Below are 23,126 nucleotides of genomic sequence, written 5' to 3' on the forward strand. Positions count from 1 at the left end.
ATAATGTTAAATGCTCGATAAGACTTCGCATTTTGTTTCGCGAAGGAAAATTATTATTTGCGTTTAAGACATTGATAGTAGATACAGGTAATCGGAAACACCGAGAGCAAGATACATAAAATTACGAGCTGATCCAAGACTGATAATCGGGCGCAGGGACCATTGAACATTTCAATTCTAGGATGACAGAAATTCAAACCACTGCTTAATCGGTTGCTAGATATGGGCTATCATTACTACCACTCTGAAAAACGTTACCACTGATGAAAAGAGACCCAGAAAAACTATAACCAGTTTCTATAATTGATCTGAGAAAATCTGCAACGATCGTGATTGTATCAGATGTACGGCCCTTATTAGCCGACTAAGGTAATAGAGAAATTTTTCATCCGTGTTCGGATTATGGTGGTATTAACGTAAATAAGGTATCTTTTTGTGAAAGGGATTGTTTCAGGTGATGGACCCAACGATTAATGTTTTTTTATTGTTTTTTTTTTCATTTCATTCTTATATTTCACTTTCCTGGGCATACATTCCCTCCCCCATCTTCGTTCCTCCACACTTTATTACATCATCGCAGTTTTGATTCAATTATTTTTAGTTTTATTTCTTTACAATTATAGCTAGTTTATGATATTTTCTTATTTATTAAACCTGATCTTGTTCGACCCTTTTTGACCTACTACTGAGTCTTATTCTTTTCTATTAGCATGGAAAAAACAAAAAAGTAGTACAATATACCTATTGCACTACTTTTTTGGGGAGTTCTAGAAATATTGGGTGACATTTGTCGTCGTCCATAAAGTGGTAATGTTGCTTTCTTTGAATCAGAGCTGAGTACAATTAACGGACTGGAGTGTATAATAAGGCAGAGTCAAAGTGCCGATCGAAGTCTTATGTCGAAATAATTTTTTTTTACCTTTGTACTCGGGTGCTCCAGTGCATTTGCGCTTGAATCTATTGTGTAATTCGCAGTAGCGAAAATTGACTCCTCAAATCAGGTTTATCTTTTTACAGTTAATGTTCACCTAGAATTTTAATATATATATATTAAATTATAGATCCTTACTAATATTAAATTAGCATATTATGTATACAATACATTTGTTATTGGTCAAAATAATTTAATAAAATAATCTCCAGGCTTTCTTAATGGTTATGGTTGATTGCAGTAGATTGGGTGAATTATTTTATTACTTATTAATACTTACTTTTAGTCATTGCTCCAAAATTTGTTAATTGCAGAGACAACCGATTAAAAATACCACAGACTATTATTTTGAATTTTAATGTTGGTACTTAAGTTTATTCGAAACATTAGCTTATTTTTGTTTGCAAACAGTTGTGTGGTGTTACGTTTCGCGGTATACATACATTATTAATTATACTGTGTTAGTGTTGTCGAACGGATACCTAATAATTACATTAAAAATACTTTTTTTATAATATCTCGTACCATACGATATAATTAAGTCAAAGATTCATTATACCATCAGTGTTTCGAAGTTCGGTCATAGGACACGATCCAAGTTCAAGGTTAGCTTTAGAATCAGAACAGGTAAAACCGTTATAATAGTCATAATTAGAATAAATTTAAAACATTAACACATTCTTGTATATATTATGTCCTAGAAACGTTTGGGCTCTTACATTAGTTTTTTGTTACAGATGGGTTACAAAATGGGAGATCTAAAAAATAATAGCCTTTATGATCGCATCAACAAACTTTTGGTTTCGTATGAGTGGAGTGATTGCACTTTTTTTGTGTGTGATAAGAAATTCAAGGCACATAAATTAATACTTGGAATTAGCAGTCCAGTGTTTGAAGCAATGTTTTATGGACCTCTTTCCTCAAATAATGACGTTATTATAACTGATATTGAACCAGACATATTTCAACAAATGTTAAATTATATATACACAGACAAAGTTGACATTACAACAATAGAAGAAGCCTTTGAACTGTTGTATGTTTCAAGAAAATATTTATTAGATCCCCTCTCAGAAGTATGTATCAAGTATGTCCAGTTAAATGTAAACATAGATAATGTAATAACAGTTTTAAACTACCCAGATTATATGCAAGATAAGCAACTACTATCATCTTCAATTCAGTTGTTCTGTAAACATGCATCTTATCTTCTTAGAGAACACAAGAAAAATATTTCAAGTTTTTGCCTACAGAAAATTCTTACAAGCAATGATATGAATATATCAGAAAAAGAACTTATAAATTTCACATTTGAATGGACAACTAATTATTGTGAAGTAAACAACATTCCTACAGATTTTCAGAGTAGACGAGAAATAGTAAACAAACATGGTTTATTTAAATCATTAAGATTTTTAGTCCTCTCTGAAAATGCTGTTGATGAAATAATTTCAAGTGCTCACAATTTACTTCTGCCGCAAGAGTCTGCTAATATCAAACAGTTTCTTAATGAGCCTGTAATTTTAAGCAGTAGTAATTTTGAAACAATCAACACCCTAACAATTCCCAGAAATCCTTTAAAGTTGCAGTGGTATTTGTGTCATCGCAGCCCTGTACGATCAGCTACTCCCGCAATTATAGACACAAACCATAACTATATTCATTGTAAATTAAAAGTTAACAAGTCGATATTTTTTAATTATCTTAATATACCTACTAGGATGACACCAGTTTTGGACTATTGCCGTAATATACCTAAAGAATACTATGAAAATATTTCTATTTCATTGATATCGGAGTCTGACAACACTGTCATTACACATTTTAAATATACTGATAAAGTTGATTATGATTCAAACATTGACATTGAATTTAAGGAGCCATGTTTTATAAAAAAGGATAGCTGGTATAAAATATGTTTCCATTGGCAGATTGATGATTGCTTAAATTCATTTGCATATGGAATTCAATGCAGGGATACTGCATACACTAATAACAGAATATACTTAGAATTCGAAGACATATTTTCATGTTCTGATAACTATGGCAGTTTTGTGAGAGGCTTAAAATTTTGTTCATAGGACATTGGTGATATATATACAGTAATTATTAAGTTTAAAAAAAGTTAACAGGTATGTATTAAATTGTTACAAGCTATGTACTTTATTTATTAATTTCTGGATATTTATTATAAAATAAAATATTTTTTAAAAAAGTCTCCTTTATTTAAATTAAAATTTTAACACATCATTTTTAAAAGAGAAAAAATATATATAAAAGAATACTAATATACAATACAGAATATCTTCATTTGCTTATTAAGATAAGCTACAAAAACTTTAACCAAGTAAGTTATTGTGGAGGTCCATTTAACTTTTTAGTTAATAAGACAATACGTTCAGCTTCACGTATACCACTCAGCCTGGCGCCATGAACTGTTGCAAAATATCCGGGCACAGTAGCCTCGCCAGCAAACAGTAATATAGGAGGCTGTGGGTCGCAAGGGCCAGGCACTGGACTACCTAATTCGCACTGATGGCTTACCATTGAACAACAGCTCATATAAGAATACGCTCCGCAAAAATGCGGGTCTGACGCCCAACGTGAACGCAGCATCATATAAGGGTAAGGGAGACACGGATTTCCAGTAAAACGGCGCAGTAGTTTCGTAAGCCCTTCAGCGACATCAGTATCAGCCTTCGACTCCATTACAGCCGCCTCCTGTCCAGAAATCCAAGCACACATTACATGTTTACTGCCAGGTAACTCGTCTACTGAACAAACACCACCTGTCCAATCGCTTCGGCTTTGTAATTCTTCGGCAGACCAAGCCAGTTTCAAGTTACCCTCATGGCACACCCAAAACGGTTCTCGGTATTCAAGAAAAACTTTATCACTGAGCCCAAATCCTAAATTGCATATCGCATCCAATTTGCATGAAGGGAGAGGAGGAGCAAATAATTTATCTGCCTGACATTTAAGACATCCAAGCGAAATAGTAATTATTACATAATCACATGTGATTTCTTCGCCGTCGCAACATTTTACTAATGCTCGCCCAGTACCAGCTTGACCATGACCCCAGCGTATAATATTTACAGCTTTGTTATACTTCACACTGTTATCTGGTAGGCTTCGCAATAGTGGCGCCAAGACACCAACGTACCCAAGTGGAACACGCACGCTTCCCCCGGGTAATTCTATATAACTGCCGTAAGTATCGGCACTCACTAGGGATAAATCATCACCGCATCTATTGCGCAAAATATTTGTCAAGCCAAACATAACTCGAGCAGCATCGTATCTTTGATCCTCAGGAAAGTTATAAAGCTCCTGCTGTATACGTAGACCGAAAAAATTAAGCAGGGTCCCATGCATCTTTTCGCCGCCCAATCGAAATAGATTTGCAGCCTGCTGTTCTATTTGTCTAAATGTATGATAAGCGGTAATGGTTACAGGTAAATCAACTGCACGTCCTTCGCTGGTGCAAAACAAACCGCGGGAGTTATCTAGACGTGGTAAGGGCGCTTGTAACAGTCGATCTTGCGACGCCAGGGTGTAGACAGAATTCGGCAAACATGCACCATGAATCCACTCTGCACCTAATTCTATAATTGAATCTCCAAGCCAACATGAATGGATACGTCCACCTGGCCTGAAAGATAGAAAAATATTAAAAATTGGAGAAAAGGTTTAAAATAAAGCAAGTCTGTTAGATAAATAACCACTTTTTTACCTTTCTTTAGCCTCCAATACGTTAAAATTACAAATGCCGCACTGAGTTAATCGATGCGCTGCTGATAAACCCGCTATGCCTGCGCCGATGATGATAACACGTGGTTCACGAATGTTAGGCTTTATGCTACACGAGTCGATTATACATTGTTCTTGTCCTGTAGTAACAGCACTGCTCATTCGGCGCGTCGTAACAATAACCTTCCACTTCTCTAAAGTAATTAATGAGGTATCATTTTTTTTCGTCCATAAAAACTTCATACGTGATAATTTCATGGTGATATATTTTCCTCTAATTTAGCACTAATACATTTTAACTACACTATCGATTTCGGAAGATATTTTTATTAAAAAGACATGTTGACGTAATACATTGATAAATATCCTCTTTTTTAATATTAAATATTTCTTGAACGCCAGCACGGGCAACAGACAATATAACTACAGTCGCTTTTAGATTTTCTTTAAGAACAGTGCTACAAGTGAAACACAAGTACCGAAACATTCACATCACCTTGGAGCTATGGCATCGAAGAAAAACTAACAAAAATTGAGATAAACAAAAAAAAGTAGTTTAACATTAATCTCATGTAGCAGTGAACAGAGGCATATCTGGAGGAAAAAAGAAGCTGTTTTTATCATTAATCTCTCAAAGATATTAAAATTCGTGCAGCAGTTTTGTATACTCTCAACAAAAAATACATGTGATTGAAATGAGAATTTGCATTATATCCATCTATTGTATTGATTTTTAAACAATAACTATTCTGGTTCCTAAAACACATTGAAAGTGATCACAATGAACAATATTCATCGTGTGTTGATAATCTGATAATACTTTGATAATCTTTCCTATATTTATATTTTGACCTATAAGAAAAAATAAGCGCCAAATACCGCTTACATCTTTAAATAGTAATGTGCAAGGATTGCAGTGTCCAGCTTTCAGGTATTCTATAGGCGATTACATCACTGAGTACATTAAAAAGACCTTTACAAGTCCAGCATATATAATATTTGTTCTAGACAATACTTGCATTGTCAGAATTACATGGCTATTTATTCAACTAGTTGCGGCACTCGAAGCGCCGTGCGGTTGATAATTGGGTGATTGTATGTAGGTTTTATTGTAATAGCGTTCCGTAAAGAGCAGTAATGCGGTTTACTATGGACAAGTCTTTCATATCGTTTACTACATGGAACTTCTCTCTACTCCAAAGGTTCTCTACTCTTAAAACTAGCAATCTTGAAACTCATTATGATCATCATAATGAGCTTCAAGATTGCGAATGCAAACATCATATACCTTAGCGTAGTGCGTGTCACCATATCATGATGTCGGGGTGTACTGCTTATCTTATCAGTTCACGATTTAAATAAAAGTATTACTTTAAAACACTCAAGTACATGTATGTACCGCGTCCTACCGTGTATAATTTAACGATATATATGATAATGTATGTCTTAAGCATAAAAACGAATGGTTCCTTAACTGGTTATAAAACGGAAATGATTATAAATAGCAATTAAATTTGGTGTTAATCATTTTAAATTTGTTTCTCATCATATTAAATATAGTGATATTGTATGATATTAAAAAAAAAACTATCAAGCATTCTTATATTTATTATTTGTGTTAAATCTGCTTAAGTAACATTGACATTTAAAGGTACTCGACCGAAACATATTTTTTTATTGTATGAAGTATCATACCATAGTATTGTAATATTTATTACAAAAGAATAAAGTAAGTAAATAATATTAGCGTAAAGAGTTCATTGATACTATGATGTTGAAGTTCTTAGGGAAAGCGACTTGTTCGGGAGGCTGAGAGTAATCAAACCGATGCGTAATGATACTCGAGAACAACTTGTAGACATGGCTCGGAAATGAGACAATTTTGTCATTCTTCAGCTAGGTATTATCACCTTTTTTGAAGAACAACACTACTACTCTCATATTCCATGTCTGTTGCGTCTCAAAACCGGTCGCCCTTTTTTTTTCTTTTTTTATTTGCCCTCAGAAGCTCACTTCTAATTTCGTTCTCCTGGCGCCTTGTTGCAAAGTTAATTTTACGCAAGTGGCGAGTCAGAAAATTTGAGATAGGCCTATTGAGTCACCTATAGCTGGACGCATTACTAGATGACAAAAATCATACCGCTCCTCTCCTACTTCTTTTTTTTCTCTTTAGCTTGAGAGTCAATTCAGAGTTTTATTTGGTCCCTTAAAAAACTTCGTGCCAACCGTGAAGACAGTCCTCACGAATCTTATTAATATTTGTCCACTTCATCACAGCTCTCCCCAGACATTCGAAGCGATGTTAAAATTCTAACTGTAATTTTTCAGGGTTCTGGATATGGACAGATGTTGGAAGGAGAGTTGACTTCATCAACAGCGATCTTTATAGTTTAATGTTTAGATTTAATGTGCATCGTACAATTCTGTGATCGCTTCCAGTTTACAGACACTAACCTTTCGATTATCGCTCGCGATGGGAACAGCGGCAAGGTCAAAGCCAGGACATTGGCCATAACGTTCTACAATGCGAACGGAATGACCGATCAACGAGATGAATTAACACAATTCGTCTGCGATCATGACGTTAATGTGCTTCTGGTGCAAGAAACATTTCCTAAACTATGCAAGACGGATCCGAAATTCCCTAATTTTAACATTGCAAGAAATGATAGGATCAGCACAGTAGGCGATAACTGAATCTATTACAAAAGGGCCTTCAGTGCTCACGGATACGCCTAAGTGAATCTATCTTGAGGCCCCGTTCAGTCGGCTAATCATAACAGGTGACGCTAGCAATATTTGCTCGGACTTTGATGCACTATTTGCTATCTATATTATGGTACGCAGAAGACGCTGCTACCCATCCTTGGAAACTGATCCCTCTATACCCATGTACGACACCTACGAGAAAAATTGGTTTATGCCGGGCCCCCCGGTGCTATCATCAGATATCATAAAAGTAATGTCACTTTCAGTCGGTTTCTGTGTCGTTGTGGTTTATTACTTTAGTTTCTCTCGGTTGAATTAAATAAATAAAATTATATGACAACGGATAGGAAACGTGTATATTTTGTTAGCGGATTTGTAATAGACACGAACGTAATAGACGCGTGACGTATGCGGTACAAGAGTCAAGTCGGACTGAAGATCGGCCGAATGCGGTGTTTAATTTTAGCATAACTATTCGAGCAACCGTTATTCGGATATCTGTTATTGATATGTAATAAAACAAATATAATCGAAATTTACTATATACTTAATAAGTGATTTAAACAAAGATGCATCTATATTATCAATGAAAGATACCATCTATATTACGTATTATTCATCTATATTACACGAACCGCAAGAGACATTTTATAGAATTCCATATACATTTGATGCACTATTTTTTCAATATACATAAACGAGATTTGAAGACTATGTTGTGTGGGCGTTAGTATAGGTGACTTTCACGGTACGCGGGTGGAGTTTGGATAGTTAATTAATCGAATGCATTCTGATTCTTTCTGCCTGAACTACTTTTAGACATCTATTCTTCGTATTAACATATACAAACAATATTATTCCCCTAACAAAACTGTTAGACTTCGAATTCTGTAGAACCACTGACATTTGTTATTTCTTATCATCCGCATCATTTAGTCCTTAAGACGCCCATTATTGGACTTAGACCACCCCCAAAGACTTCCAATAGGACCGATTGATAGCGGCTAGCATCTTACGTGGACCTTAACAAGGTCCTATCATCTGGTCTTCTTATGTGTGCTCATCCGATGCTGCGCTTACCGATTAGTGGTATCCATTCCAGAGCTTTAAGACCCGGGTGATTTTCGTGTTGTTTTCCTTCATAAATCAGCAGTGGCGATGTTATATAATACTCTTATAGCAGATTGGGGATTGAATTCGCGTTTTACGATTGTAAGTCACAGCCAGTATTAACTGGGCTACCTCTATGCGTAGTTATATTAATTTGTTAAATAGTTTTGTAGCTGTAACACTCGTAGCTACGTATATTATTATAAAGGCACAATTGTTAACCCGCGAGTCTTGATCGTCGGCACGCTTGAATGAAGAGAGAACAATCGATGTATTTGTCATGCGACTCGCTTTCAAAAAGATCAAGTAACGCCTTAATGACTCTTAAGGTATATCATATGATCATACTGAAGGAATCCTTTAGTGATATTAATCCTTCAGGTATATAAATATCAATGTAATTCTGTAAATACAAGCATTCCGTTTTGATTAACAGCTATGCGATTTACTTCGCGCGCCGTTGTTTTATATCAGGATAGAAAACCTATTTAAACATCTTTATGTTTGCTGCTAAAATTTTGGGATTATCAGCTTTTAAAATGTAAAACATATGAAAAACTTATGGTGACAAAGCTATTTTCTGCAATAACGGCTGTTGACTTTTGTGGGCGCGCTTCTACATAATATTTATATTATGCCACTATTGTCGTGCACATCACACATGTTAAAGACATAGACCTTGAAATGATCTAAGAATTACGTACTCGTAAACATTGCGATCATATGTAGCAAATCGTTTTCACAAATAATCATGGTCATTTATACCTGTTCGTGCTATTTATCATTTTGCAGGCCACGGGACATTGAACCGACTCTCGTCATTATCTTGTGACTTTGAAGTAGTACATCTACTTTTTCAAGTGGCTCTGTTTGAACCTGTAAGCATGGGCTTGTGCTTAATTAGTCTACTTCAGGTTCGGTGCCTTCGTTTAATGAATAGGCCAAGAAGTAAGTGACTTATCGCTCCCGAGACAAAACAGTGGACTGCCCGACACAGAGATACTAAAGCCGTGTCATATAATAACAAAGAAAGAACATTGTAAATATTTCCGTCGGAGTAAGGCAGACACAGCCCGTCTACGTCCCCGCTAGGATAAGTTTATATTCAATGAGTAATATGTATATTTCGAGGATGAAATATTAAGTAAAAATATTAAGCGTACCGCAGATGTTATTTGGTGGTCCAAGGTGTGGACAATAGTGGTTCTCCGGGCGATGTTTATCCTATCCTTATATCGAATACGAATTCGCGAGGAAAACCGACGGTCGGTATTGTTATGTGCTGTATTATAGGATAGTGCCTAATATTTAAAATACATAGAACCGTTTCTCTTCACAAAAATTATTACCGTGTAACTTTCAAATATTAAATTTCAAAAATTTCAACAAATATTACATAGATAAAAGAGGAATGTATGTGATGATATGATTGCTTTTGTAAAAAGTCCAGTCTTGTTTGTATTAGTTTTTGTTTTCTCAATTTTCTAAAACTCTCCCCGTAATTCGATTTAGGTTATGGGGCGTTCTATTTGGAGATTTTACCAGAAATAATCTGATCAAATTCTTCCGTTGTCCCCGTTGTAGATTTACAAGTGTTTTCTTTCTGTGTAATGTTGAGAAAAAACGTCGTTAAGTTTTTAACTACATATTATAGGAGTATGATTAATTTCTACGGTCAAACGTTACACAGTAAGGTCATGTGAACAATTTATACTTTTGTGTCGATTATTCAAAGAAATATTTTTGTTATCAATTGTATTTCCTTGAACGATCTTGAATGATACCTATTTGAAAACTTTTGTTGTCTTTTACCATTTCGTAATAAAGGATTTTTATTTAAAATAAAACTTAATTTTTCTTGTTTAATTTATTTTATTTTCAATTACAGTAACAATAAATATAATGTAATACATCACAGCAAGAATGACATTTAATACTACAGACAATGCTTAAAATCAGACAATATCTTCCATTTTGTACGATATTGTTATTGACTGCGATTGGTTAGCAATAAAACATTTTAAATATTACCTACACAACATTTTTTGTACTACAACATTAAAGTAATAAATACTGTTTCAATTATGACATGGACGTTTATTAATAATGTTAATAAAATAATAACAAGAAGAGAAAAAGTTTAAATTTATAATCCTAAAAATAAAAAAATAAATTATTGTCTCTTGTAAGACTAAAATACAATAGATAATCTGCGATGAAGTGATGTAGCATTTTAGTAGCGGAATTTTTAATTTATACGTTTACAAAAAGCGTATAAATTAAAAATACTCTCTACAAATACTCTTGAGAGTTAGAATAGTGATGTTCATCTTTCAACGGACTCTGAATATTATGCTTTTAAAAATGCATTTAGAATATGTTCAATACATAAGTAATTTGTTACTGATTAATAAAAATTAATGAAAAACTACTTGAAACATACATAAAAATAAATTGTTTAAAAATATAAGTAAAAAAGGTACATGGGTAAAATGTATTCATATATAAGATTGTTTATATTGTAATATACACAAGCACTATATCGCTTCCGAATAGTCTAAAGATAAATTGATATAGTAACGGAACAGTATTTTCTACTTAGTACTTAGTTTAGTCTACTTGTGCGTGTATTGAAAATGGATTACTTTACTTTTTAGCAAGTACTTCATCGGCAGAAATTTTGACTTCATCCCACGAAAGGTGAATATCGCTTTCTTCTGAAAAACGAGAACAAATAGCTAATCTAAGGAAATAGACATCATCGATCTTGGAAGGAACTAGATGAATTTTTCCACGGCCGTTGATACGCTTCAGTAACTCTTCGTTAATCTCGTTGGGTCCTTTCAATCTAAAGCAAACGAGACCCATTGTGACTTCTTCAACTATTTCGAATCTTGCATCAGATAGGCATAGCCTTTCAAAGAGATGAGCCAGCGCAATATGCTTCCGGATGTGTTTTTGGAGGTTTTCCACACCATATAGTCGCAAGACAAACCATAATTTCAAAGCTCTGAATCGGCGTCCTAGTGGAATTTGCCAATGGCGATAGTCAGGGGCAGATCCTTGTTGATCATGCTTGAGATACAATGGATCCACGTTAAAAGCGTCGACGATCCAGCGAGGTTGTTTAAGCCACATGGCTGAACAATCAAAATTGACTAGCAACCACTTATGCGGATTGAAATTAAAAGAATCTGCTTTTTCTATGCCTTTCATGAGATAACGATATTCTGGACAGATAAAGGCAGATCCAGCGTAGGCAGCGTCTATGTGTAGCCAGACATCACGGGCAAGGCAAACGTCTCCAATTTCATCCAAAACATCAAATGTACACGAGGATGTAGTTCCTAGTGTAGCAACAACCTAAAAAAATTATACCGTTAAAAATATTTTATAAGACGTTCACAATTGATTACATGAGGTCGAAAGGTCTATTAGATATTAAAAACTCATGGATGAAATACCAATATAAATAAAAGTTCAATCGATAATGTCATATGTGCATTATGCAATGATAACAAAGACGTCCCAATTTTATCACGAACGAATAGTTCAAGTACCGATCTGTAAATACTAATGAGTAAAATTAAACTGTTAGCAAATATTTTCCATTAAAATTAGTAAAACAACGTCTTACAAGTCAGATGTTTGTTAATCAAAATATAACTGCAAGTTATAAGTGCAACCTTTCCTGGGTTAGTTAAGTTTCCGTCTTTATATGGTGGGGTTTGATGATTGTGTTGATAGCAACAACCTTTGTAAGGCTGTTACAGCTTTGCCTGTCAGGGGAATTCCGGATCCTAAAACCGGATGGTTAACGACGCCGATGTAAATCGAAACTGCGGTGATTAGATATCATAAGGACATGGAAAACAGAGGTCTCGCAGACGGCAAAATTCAGGATAATGGGTAGTGCAGGAAAAAGAGTAGGAAGCTAAACACCGTCATGAGTTGGAAAAAACGTTACGAAGAAGAATAACCCAGAAAAGTTTGCACCGTTCTTTAATTATGGACAAAGCTATAGTGTAACTTTATGGTATACATTAAAAAGTTTCTATATTAGTATTAAATATATAGGATAGCAGGGACACGCTGTTTTCGAAGGCAATCAGTTAAGTTTTGGCAATATAGACAAATTTCATGTAGGTCTTCTTATTTCAAGCAGATTTATTCAAAAACATTGCGGTATTATAATCGTCGGTTATAATATTTTATTTCATTTATTGTGATCAATTCTTTGAAGGTCGTTGGGGCCGAAAGATTCTCGAGGGACCACGAATCGGTAGAGCGGCATGGGTAGCTCAACAGGGCGGCCAACGATATATTTAAGGTAACGAGAGATTGTCCGATGCGGGTAGCGCAAAGCCGATTATCATGGCGGTCTTTGGGGAAGGTATAATGATGAATGGATTGCAATACTTACATAAAATGGAATAAGGCCTTTTTTAATGTCTTCTTCTATAGCTTCTTGCAAAACGTCACCCCGCAGACGATGCTTGTCATCAGGCTTCAAAGATCGCAATTGTACACCTCCTAAAAGTCCGGCTCTTTCGACGGACGAATGTGCTTGTTCTGTAAGCATAGTAAAATAGACAATGAGCGCATCTCTTGAACATTGATTGGTCGATTCTATTTATTATTTTAATCCTTAGTTCCCAAAGTGGTGCCAGTGGGCCCCCAGGGATCAACGAGAGATTCGACCGAGACCTGTTGGAGTAACAAAACATGTGGGTTCAAAATTCGTAAGAATTCGTCTGGGAAAATTTATCATCTTTTGCTTTATGTTCGATAGTTAAGAAAAAATGTTTTACTTCCCCTATTAATGCAGGAAGAGAATATTTTAAGAATCTCAGCTACTGTTTATTGTAATAACTTGCGTTTTGCATATCCAGTACAACGTGTCGGGAAAGGAACGAAATACGAATTGCTGTCTATGTGTTTGCAAACTATTAATTCTCAATTTCAGCCACAATGCCAATTTCTATAGTTAGATCTAAACTTCACATTTTTGTCGTGTTTTGCAAATAAGTTAGCAATACACATTGAAGGAGCCACGAGAAACCGCAAAACTTTGAGAGTTATCTTTGTGAAAAACAGTCAGGGTATCTCTGTTTTAAAGCCTTGTAATAGACAAAATAATTTTTTTAGGAAATAAATTTTAAAAATTTCGATGTAAATTGATTGTAAATGACTTTTGGGGAAATTATATGAACTTAATATTATATTTTACAAAGACCGATAAAGTCATAGTCCTCATCTTTATTGCAGCTGTACGACATCTACTGGTGGACGTAGGTCACCCCCATAGATTTCCAATAAGACCGATTGGAAGCATGCAGCGTCTTTCAACGAAACTAACAAGGTCGTCTGTGCACCTCGAGAGTGGACGTCTTACGCTACACTTGCCGATCCTAGCGGCCATCTGATTAGCAAAGTCAATTACATTAAGTCTGAGTGTGTTGTGATGACTTATCAATTAACTGTAGGTACCACACTAGCTTATCTTTATTATTTACGTCCATAAGCATTTTGACCCCCTTTATATTGTTTTTTGAAAGTCTATCTCGAATCTCGCCGCTTATATTGGCAAAGGAATGACAAAGCGAAGTGGCTTAAATGCCCTATCTCTGTTTACGTTCCAAAAATATTATGTATTTAAAATATTAACAGTTAACTGAATACTACTCTAATACTACTCTAATTCTACCGAAACCGTTGTACCGCGACCTAGTGCAATGTGGCGATTTAAAGCGAAAGAAAAAGAGCTTGACTGCCACCGCTGTGAGGATAGACGGTTGACAGACGAAACAGTAACTGGTAATCTCGCCGCTCGCATTCGGTTGCACTAAATAAAAATATTTATCGGTAAAAAATAACATAGAAATTTAAAAAAAACAACTCACTGTTACAATAGCCTACAAGCTTTGAAAGAATTTCGCTGTCCGACCATTCCGGATGTTGTTCTTTTACTCTCTGCATGACGCGAGACTTCGCACCGAGGAGTGCCACTAGCGTAGCCTCACTTGCCGTTCCTTGGATGACGCCTCCAGCCTCGCCTCCAGATCGGGCGAGGAATTCATCGGGAAGACCAAGCATCTGGCCCAGCCAATCAAGCATGACCACCTCCAGTTCCGTGCATGCCGGGCTAGCAATCTGAAAAAAGAATGTATAAAAGTTATAATACTAATAAGAAAATATGTAGTCCGAACTATAAGAAAAAATATATCACGATTTAAATCGCGTGAGAATCCCATTACGATATACACACAAACTTTGAGATTTATCGGAAAACCACAAATCTAACAAACAACAATTTATGTAAACACCAGTTATTCGTCGTTATATCGTGGTAAGGTATAACATAACTGAGTTTGGTGGAATACATATGCTTTGCGATGTACACATACCAACCTACCAACTATGAAATAAAAATTAATAATTATTCAACAATTCTGTGTCATTATAAAATCTTTAAATAAAAATTCCCGTGCGTTCTACATGGTACATCACCAAAATATTTACTACATATACCATTCGGTTGTGGAATATTGTATCCGTTTTTTTTAATTATCATACTAACTTATCTAGTATTTATTTAATTATAAATTTTATTTAGTATATATATATATATATATATATATATATATATATGTATATATATATATATTTATATTATACCGAAAGGAATCTCATAAAATCTCCTAAAATTTTATTTAATCAATTTATTAAATATTTTATAACATTCATGCTGAACATTTATATATATATATAACACAACAACAATAAAATTCTTGATTTTAGTTGCTAAAAAACTTTGAATAGTAAAATATTTAACTATTGCTGTATATGATATAGGCCACATTAAACAATTATTTAAAATGAGTGGAAGGTTAAAGTAAGAAACAAAATTATCAAATCATTTTGGAAAATTATTCTTATGAATTAGGTAAAATAAAAAGTAAGAGGTTTATTTATTACGAATATTGTTAACCGATTACGAACTTAATACAATAGTATATGACGACAATATGAACGGTTTTCTTTGTTCTGATCAAAAATCCCCAGAGTGCTGACGTTGGCAATGATTTGTAAATAAAATTTTAATTTATATTGATTTTATACAACATTCTTAATCTCAACCACAAAAAAATAAAGTGACAAGTAGATATAAAATAAGGTATAAGACTATAAAATAAAGTGACAAGAAGATACAGGTATTAATACTATAATATAGTAAAGAAAAGGGGCATATTTAACTCGAAAATTAAAACGTTATGTAATTTAAACCTGTTTACATCGTGGCTTATTGCCCCCTTTTTCTTTCTCTCTTTCTGTCTGGGAATATTTAAGTAGTAATAATAAACACATGAAATACATTCATGAGCATTTTTATCCAAAAAGTAATATTTTATAATTTTAATTTATCTTGTCTATCGAAAAATAAACCGACTTTACTGACTGACTGAAAAAAATAGAGTAACTAACCTAAATTAGCAACTCTTGACACGTAATGTCACACGTAATATAAATAATAAATGAAAAATAACAAATTACTGTTCGGCATCCATCTGCTATGCCACCTACCTCTGTCAATTGGACTTACACCACTTTCATAATCGATGATTATGCAATTACATTTACCGACCGATTTTAAGTTGTACAAAACATGGGATTTTTTTGAGGAACTAAACACGAACTAGTTATATATAAAAAATTTACATTAAATTAAGCATGAATTACGTGATAGCTCATTTTTCTCAAAAATGGACTTACAGCACTTTCAAAATAAACGGTCCATATATTTATTTTGATCAACTAAACACTTACCCATGTAAAACCAATGCAGGCAATCGCACCACTCAGCATGTCAGCTACAATCGCAGGATAGGAGTTAGCAGTGGGGAAGTAGGCGTGGAAGCGTGGCGAATGCCAGTGTGTTACACCAGACATTACTACGCGTTCTATGTCAGCCATGACCGCAGTCCAAGGCTCGGCTTTCTCAGGCGCCTGTTCCGGCACCAAAGGCCGAAGATATCCAGGCTTAACGGGCGGTACAACAGGCCTGAAAATCAAAAAGACGTGAGAAATAATTTGTAAGATAAACACATTTTATTCTTTAATACGATTTTTTAATAATTTGTGGTTGAAATGTTGATGATTTACTGATTATTTCAGAAATGAACAAAACGATGAGGCGATTCTCTCGCCCATTCAACATTCGATGTTCCCAAACGCGAAACTAAACATTCCTGACGTCACTCCTACAAAAGCGACGACCCGCATGACATAAAAATATCGAGCAGTTGCATTTTATTGTGGATTTATATAAAAATTATATTTACAAGTCAACGTCTACTATCCTTCTATTTCATTATACTAAAGCAGAAGGCGATATCCCATAACGAGGTTAGGGATACTTTTTGCTAAAATGTTAATTGAAAAAATGAAAAGAGGTTCGTAGCGTGCATCTTTTGATATAAAAAAATTAAAATTACCTGTCTCTTATATTTTCCAAATATTCTGCTATGTAGTCAGTCATCGCTTTAGCGAAATCCTTGAAATCTCCCGCTTCCATCGTTTCTGACAGAACAACACAAATTTAATTAATTAATTGTATAAAAAATTCATAACACGTTGAGAAATTAGACACAATTACACGAATTAGATACGGATTTGCAACACAAAGTAATTAGAACAAATCCGTTACATTTCAATAAAAAGCGTTCGAGGTAACTTCAAAAACAAATAAGTGAAAGCTCACAAAGAGTACGAAAACAACTACTACTATACGGTTATACTAAAACAACATAACAAATTTTCTATATTAACAAACCGAATTCCAATTTCATATCTTGCGCCGTCATTGTCAAGACCTAAAAGTAATTGATAATTTAAGGTATCGATTATATAAAACATGATATATTAATATAAAATATGATGTAAAACTATAGCAGACTAGTTATGTGATAAAAATATGAATAGATACTAGGTTCAATTAATTTATAGCATACATCAGGTCCATGTTAAGCACGATAATAGCCATAAAAAAATTTTTAAGTCTAATATTAAAAGGATCACCATAGCAAAATGGCAATCCGAATGAAATAACTAGTATGTTCAAGGAAGAACTGATTTTAATTGAACTTAGGTCAGGTTTATTTACTATTGTGAAATGTGTCGCTAATAAACATTTTTAATGCTTGACCAGTTAAATTTTCTTAAAAAGTTGTAATTATGAAATTTAATATAAAATTGCACCTTTTATTTTACCGCGTTAATTTCTTATTTAGCACTGAAATGATGATCTAAATTATTTTTATTTATTACAATAAAGAGCAATGTCAGTTTACAGGTTAAGAAATGTCTTGCAAACGCAGGTCGCTATCAAAGCCGGATAAGAACACGCTTTGTGTAAACGTCATCATTCATTCAGAAACAGTAAATAAAAATAACGACAGAAAATCGCTACATAACTGATCAAGAGAGCGAAAGACATGTGACATCTGTACTATATTCACATGGAGGTTTAATTTTAGAGGCAAAATCGGATATATATATATATATATCGGAAATAGTAAATTAAAGTATTAAATAAAATTAATAAAACATTAAAAAAAATATAAAAACGAAAATTCAAAAATAAAATTGTGTGAATGTGTCAGATACTTGTGACGAAATTTTGTTTCAATGACGTATTTCTAACAACCTGTATCCGATTACAGTTAATTTAAAATGTAATTAAAAACAGAGATGGTACTATATTGGATGATAATAAACGAAGAAGAAACAAGTTTGCTATTAACGTTCTGTTTAAAAACTGTACTCTTTTCGAAAATAAGGAAGTTATTTTCTTTGAAGTACCGAATAGTCGATGTTGAATTTATTTTGTTTTGTGCAATTGACATTGTTGGTCTATGTTCAATGCCGAGAGAACGGTGCGGCGCAAGCGGTCGTTGCATAACTCTTGGAAGTCAAGTCGTGCGAGGTTAAGTAGACCCTGCAGCTACCTAGCTTTGTAATCAAGAAAAAATCATTTTAAGAATCGTCTTTAACAAACTATAGGTGAAAAAATAGAGTAAAATGTGTGAATTATTTTTGAAGTTATATAGTAGTATAAAACAATAACATAAACTATAAAATAGTTGTATATTACTTTACGTCTAAAATTAATTCAAGGGATTTTAGGTGCTCCAGTCAAAAATAATAATTCTTATCCAAGCACGCATATCTATATACCCAAATGCAAAACAACGGATTATTCATAAATAACTCTTCTAATTAGATGGAAAAAAATCTATTAGATAATGACAAACATGCAAAATATTAAGAAATTAATAAAACGTTATCCAAACCTGTTTAATTCAATATTTATTTAAGTTAAGTTTAATCGAAAAAATCTTAATAAAAATGCCAACGTACTTCTTTTTCGAGAAAATTATTATAACAGATGTTAATTTTATATTAGTTTTAATAGAAAAGATAGTAGTTTTATTTTTGTGTTATTAATTACTATACCCGTATTTTATATGCTTAACTATAGTTAGCTCTTCTCAAAATCTGGTCTTAAAATTCTTATGAATAAAAGTTGCAATAGTAAACATTTCTCGACGTTCAGTATTTATTGAGCACAATAAAAAATCTGTATAAGTGGTTGAGCGATTCAGTATTTTAATCCATTTAATTTTTACGGCCAAGGTGACTGCAAAACACGCGAGATTGCGTTAAGATCAATGTTCTTACAAAGAATTCTGTGCTCATCACCGTAAATTTGAAATTCATTAATTTCAATTGTATTACACTTTCAATCTTTAATAAGATAACTAAATTAATATAATAGCGTGTTAAACTATGAATTAAATTGTTTTTATGGATACATTAAGTAAATGCCATTGTACGTGATGAATTATATACAAGTAGTTAATATTTTAATACATTTGTTGTATTAAAATATTAACTACTTGTATATTTTTAATTATTATATTTTTTTATTGACTACACATGTTCAAGTTTTAAGGAAATAGTTTTAATTTTTCAAAAGTTATTAAAAATGACAACGGGAAAACACGTGACAGTGACTCGTGGGTTAGGGTATTCCCGCACAGTAAAACTAGCAAAGTGAACCGTGTCGTACCTTGTTCATTACCAAGAAACTAATTATTAGTGACATTCTTCATTGATAATTTATTGAATATCCCATTAACTTAAGATTCATAAATACATTTTCATATTACTTTTATTGACAAATAATAACTTTTTGAATGAAAACTAAAAAATAGAGTATTTTCCTTTAAATGTCAACAATATAAAGTCAAAATATTAGTCGACTTGATGGTCTTCTGTATACACCTTTTAAAACTTCAAGAAAAAGAGGTTCAAAAACCACTGACAAAATAAAATAGTACGTCTCTTGGTGTCTATAATATAGGCAAAAATAGCACAATTTAAGAATAACGTAATTAAATTGTATGACTTTGACGCAGGAATACAATCCTTAAATAGTGAGAGTACAAGATGTCACATATGTTAAGGATTTATTTTTCTAAGATTTCAGTTTAGTTATTATGCTTTCCTTTACCGTTTGTACATTATTCAATGACTTAATGTACAATATTTGTTTAAAATGCGTGAATCAATCAAGTACTTTCTATATCTATCGTAAATCCATAATATATAATACAAAACACAGTGATAAAGGACGTTAGTTGAAGTATTCAAAGAATATTGTAATATTTTAACTTTTCTTTATTGAATTTAATTCGTTTTAGTTTTTATAGGAAGATTATTTAATTAAAATAATTTCTAATTAATCTTTAAATCTTTTTTAAACTTTGAAATTATTTTTTGGAAAGTACCAAATTTAATAAAATAATAAAATAGTTTTTATAAATAAACATCTAAAATAATTGTAGCCTTTCTTTTATTGTACAGGTTTGGACTTGTTAAATAAATATTTCAAATACAATTAATTTACGATTACAATTATTTTTTCATTTATTAACATACGTAAAACATATTTTAATCACTATTTAAAAGAGTTAAGAGAAGTAGATAGTTCAGCTAATCTTCTGCCGTGAAAAACAATGCGGTGGAAAAATCGTATAAAAACTAATATTGGCGGTTGTGACCTTGAGATATTTGGTTGTACCAGTTTCACCGGCTTTGGTGTTAAACATAACGAGTCTGGACTAAGATTTGACTATAACTTACACGAAAAAGAAACTGCATAGATTTATTGTAGAAAAATTCTGTTCAGTCTTAATACCATTTATTATACTATTAGGGGCAACGGAAAGTAATTTAACATAAACAACATGTTGAATCAATTTCTAACTAACCTTTCAATAAATTTTGTTCCTGGCTACGAAATCTACAATCAGATACCATATCGCGATAACTGAGGTCAGGGTCTATTGATTGTGGTCAAAAGTGAATTTCTGTTTTTAATTCAACAGATCATTGAATTGACAAACTGTGATAAATGTTGTTCAAGGTCGAATAACAAAAAAACATAAAATTATAATTATATTCGAAAAAATAAAACTTGTTCCTAGTGAGACGATAGATAATAATAACACAATTTTTGTTCACGATCGAGCCTCTGTTCAACCATTTTTTTAAAAAAATAATCACTAAATAAATGAAAATCGAGGAAAATATACCAAGTTATAACGTTTCCATTGTTAAAAAAAATGTGTCTTACCAAGAAACTTGGGACTGCTCACAAAATATAATACAATACAGAATAATTTGATAGAACACTAAAAATTATTAGAAAGGTTTTGATATATTATAATGTGCAGAGCATAAAATCGCGTCGATACCGGTTGCCCTGCCTTGATAGCACTACGCTCGCCGCGGCGGAGTTCACAGCTTTATATACCAGTAGGTACTATACGATATTATGTGAAGGACCAACGTAACTACACAGTATGAACCAAAACTCCATTTAGAAGATTAAAGGCGACGGATATACATCGCGCGGAACTGTAGTTCATGAGGTAAATTTATTAACCTGCTTCGTTTAGTGATGTTATACCACTATAAGAACTAATAAACAATACTTCCCTATAAGTAAGGTGAACAACTTTACATCTAGTAAACTAGAAAAAAATCATTGCAATGGAAATTGTAGTTGTTTTCATTTTAGTTTTATATTGCTATTATTTTATTGTATAGATATGACTATGTGTATGCGAATTATTTGAATAATAAATCGTCAATTTGTCAACATGTTTAAGAATATATATGTTTTAAAAATATTAAATATATACCGTTTTAAAGAATAAATCGGGCTTTAGAACGTTCTAATTTGTATAATATTAAACTAGAATTTAAAATAGTCTGACATTTATTATGCGAGTATATTTTCTTTATAATTAATGTGATGGTTTATATGGTCTTTTATAAAATTATATTAAGTTAAAATAAAAATAAGTACGCGATGTAATTTTCCAGATAAAAAATTACACTGACGATTTTCTTTTCTAACAATCTATCAGAAATTTATTAAGTATATAATTTATCATAGATATCGAATAATCAAAAATGTGAATTTTATATGACGCTTGTCAATTTTTTTTTAAAAGATGTTTTTTAGCCAATATTTTATCTTAGAATACACATTTCATTTTTGTGTCTCACAGTCTCTTACAGATGAACTTGATACACAATTTTACAACAGCCGATTAATTGCAAAAATATATTTTTAATATTTAGCTGATATGTTTAAAATTAAATTTATTATAAAGAGTACGCCGTGATTAGCATTGGGCTAGGTCTACGATGCGGGATGGGGGTTTTACCGTGCTCTCCAACCTTTTCTACAATAAAGCCTTGTTGATGGATGAACGAGGTGATCCGAAGCTCGTATATCCAAGCCCTGGGTGGCGCGTGAGCCATATTTCGCTTGTATATAATAAGGGGTGGGCGACTGCAGCTCTGTGCTAATGAGTTAACACATTAGGCTACCGTCCTTTAAACTACAGGTCGTAAAAATTATTCGAAATTCCCGTAGTTTTAACAAAAGGCGTCGAAGATAACCGTCGGGTTTTGGCCTGTCCGGAATAACCTTTTCGTTGCCCCCACAGAGGAACTGGATTTCCCTTCTAAAAAAAGTTTATCGTGAATCTTTCATCTTATTGTCTAATTACATTTATTGGTTGTACCTTACTTTCGCTACATATGAATTTAATTCGGTAGTTTTCACTACGGCGTCAATATGTTCTGCCATACGGTAGTTCATAAGCGGTAGTGTACCAGATTTAGAGTGCTGCACATAGTGACTAGTTACACTAGCGTGTGATCAGCGTAAATATTGTAAAATATTACATAAGAAAGTACTATTCTATCATGTCACTATTAAGGAAAAGCTTTATTTGTTTCCTCAGATTTATGGCAAAAAAATCATAAAACTATATTATTATATAATTCACGTTTTATAAATTTTACGGTTTTTTTTAAATCTTATTTCTAGCAATTTTGAAAAAAAAATCTGTTAATTTTACATCTGGAACTGCTGCCGTAACACACACTAGGAGAGAATATGGTACGGGGAGGTTTTCCCCGCCCACCCTCCTGAGACAAGGGGAATTGAATCAATTCCTTTTCACTCTGACTTCTCGTG

The 23,126-nt window shown here is 33.0% G+C and overlaps 3 protein-coding genes across 4 annotated transcripts; 1 reads left to right on the forward strand and 2 right to left on the reverse strand.

Moving 5' to 3' along the window:
* The first annotated feature begins 1,341 nt into the window (after positions 1-1,341).
* Positions 1,342-3,076, forward strand: LOC137922315 (uncharacterized). 2 transcript variants are annotated; one of them, XM_068765295.1, is made up of 2 exons: positions 1,342-1,558; positions 1,669-3,076. In XM_068765295.1, the coding sequence occupies exon 2, from the start codon at positions 1,669-1,671 to the stop codon at positions 3,010-3,012; it is 1,344 nt and encodes a 447-aa protein (XP_068621396.1). In that variant the 5' UTR covers positions 1,342-1,558; the 3' UTR covers positions 3,013-3,076. The 2 variants fall into 2 exon arrangements, with proteins under 2 accessions (XP_068621396.1, XP_068621397.1); XM_068765296.1 differs by having other exon boundaries at positions 1,342-1,536.
* A 207-nt stretch (positions 3,077-3,283) lies between these two features.
* LOC137922383 (spermine oxidase-like) lies at positions 3,284-5,996 on the reverse strand. Its single transcript, XM_068765366.1, has 3 exons — positions 5,973-5,996; positions 4,668-4,878; positions 3,284-4,586 (listed from the first exon to the last, which is right to left on the reverse strand). The coding sequence occupies exons 2-3, from the start codon at positions 4,844-4,846 to the stop codon at positions 3,284-3,286; spliced, it is 1,482 nt and encodes a 493-aa protein (XP_068621467.1). The 5' UTR covers positions 4,847-4,878; positions 5,973-5,996.
* Positions 5,997-11,118: 5,122 nt separating this feature from the next.
* LOC137922049 (aromatic-L-amino-acid decarboxylase) lies at positions 11,119-21,337 on the reverse strand. The gene is made up of 6 exons (XM_068764897.1): positions 21,204-21,337; positions 16,999-17,083; positions 16,331-16,565; positions 14,407-14,656; positions 12,927-13,075; positions 11,119-11,866 (listed from the first exon to the last, which is right to left on the reverse strand). The coding sequence occupies exons 2-6, from the start codon at positions 17,076-17,078 to the stop codon at positions 11,150-11,152; spliced, it is 1,431 nt and encodes a 476-aa protein (XP_068620998.1). The 5' UTR covers positions 17,079-17,083; positions 21,204-21,337; the 3' UTR covers positions 11,119-11,149.
* Positions 21,338-23,126: the final 1,789 nt, after the last annotated feature.

The sequence above is a fragment of the Battus philenor genome, unplaced genomic scaffold (genome assembly GCF_028537555.1).
Source record: "Battus philenor isolate CCGP_79_NKW_IND1 unplaced genomic scaffold, ilBatPhil1.0.hap1 SCAF_2, whole genome shotgun sequence".
NCBI lineage: Eukaryota > Metazoa > Arthropoda > Insecta > Lepidoptera > Papilionidae > Battus > Battus philenor.

Excerpts from the sequence above, each read along its gene's own strand:
- LOC137922315 (XM_068765295.1), top strand. The coding sequence starts at position 1,669 with ATGGGTTACAAAATGGGAGATCTAAAAAATAATAGCCTTTATGATCGC.
- LOC137922383 (XM_068765366.1), bottom strand. The coding sequence starts at position 4,846 with ATGAGCAGTGCTGTTACTACAGGACAAGAACAATGTATAATCGACTCG. Across the intron at positions 4,587-4,667 it reads GTATTGGAGGCTAAAGAAAG|GCCAGGTGGACGTATCCATT; the intron begins GTAAAAAAGTGG and ends TCTATCTTTCAG.
- LOC137922049 (XM_068764897.1), bottom strand. The coding sequence starts at position 17,078 with ATGGAAGCGGGAGATTTCAAGGATTTCGCTAAAGCGATGACTGACTAC. Across the intron at positions 14,657-16,330 it reads CCTGCATTGGTTTTACATGG|ATTGCTAGCCCGGCATGCAC; the intron begins GTAAGTGTTTAG and ends TTCTTTTTTCAG. Across the intron at positions 13,076-14,406 it reads GCTTGTAGGCTATTGTAACA|AACAAGCACATTCGTCCGTC; the intron begins GTGAGTTGTTTT and ends CTATGCTTACAG.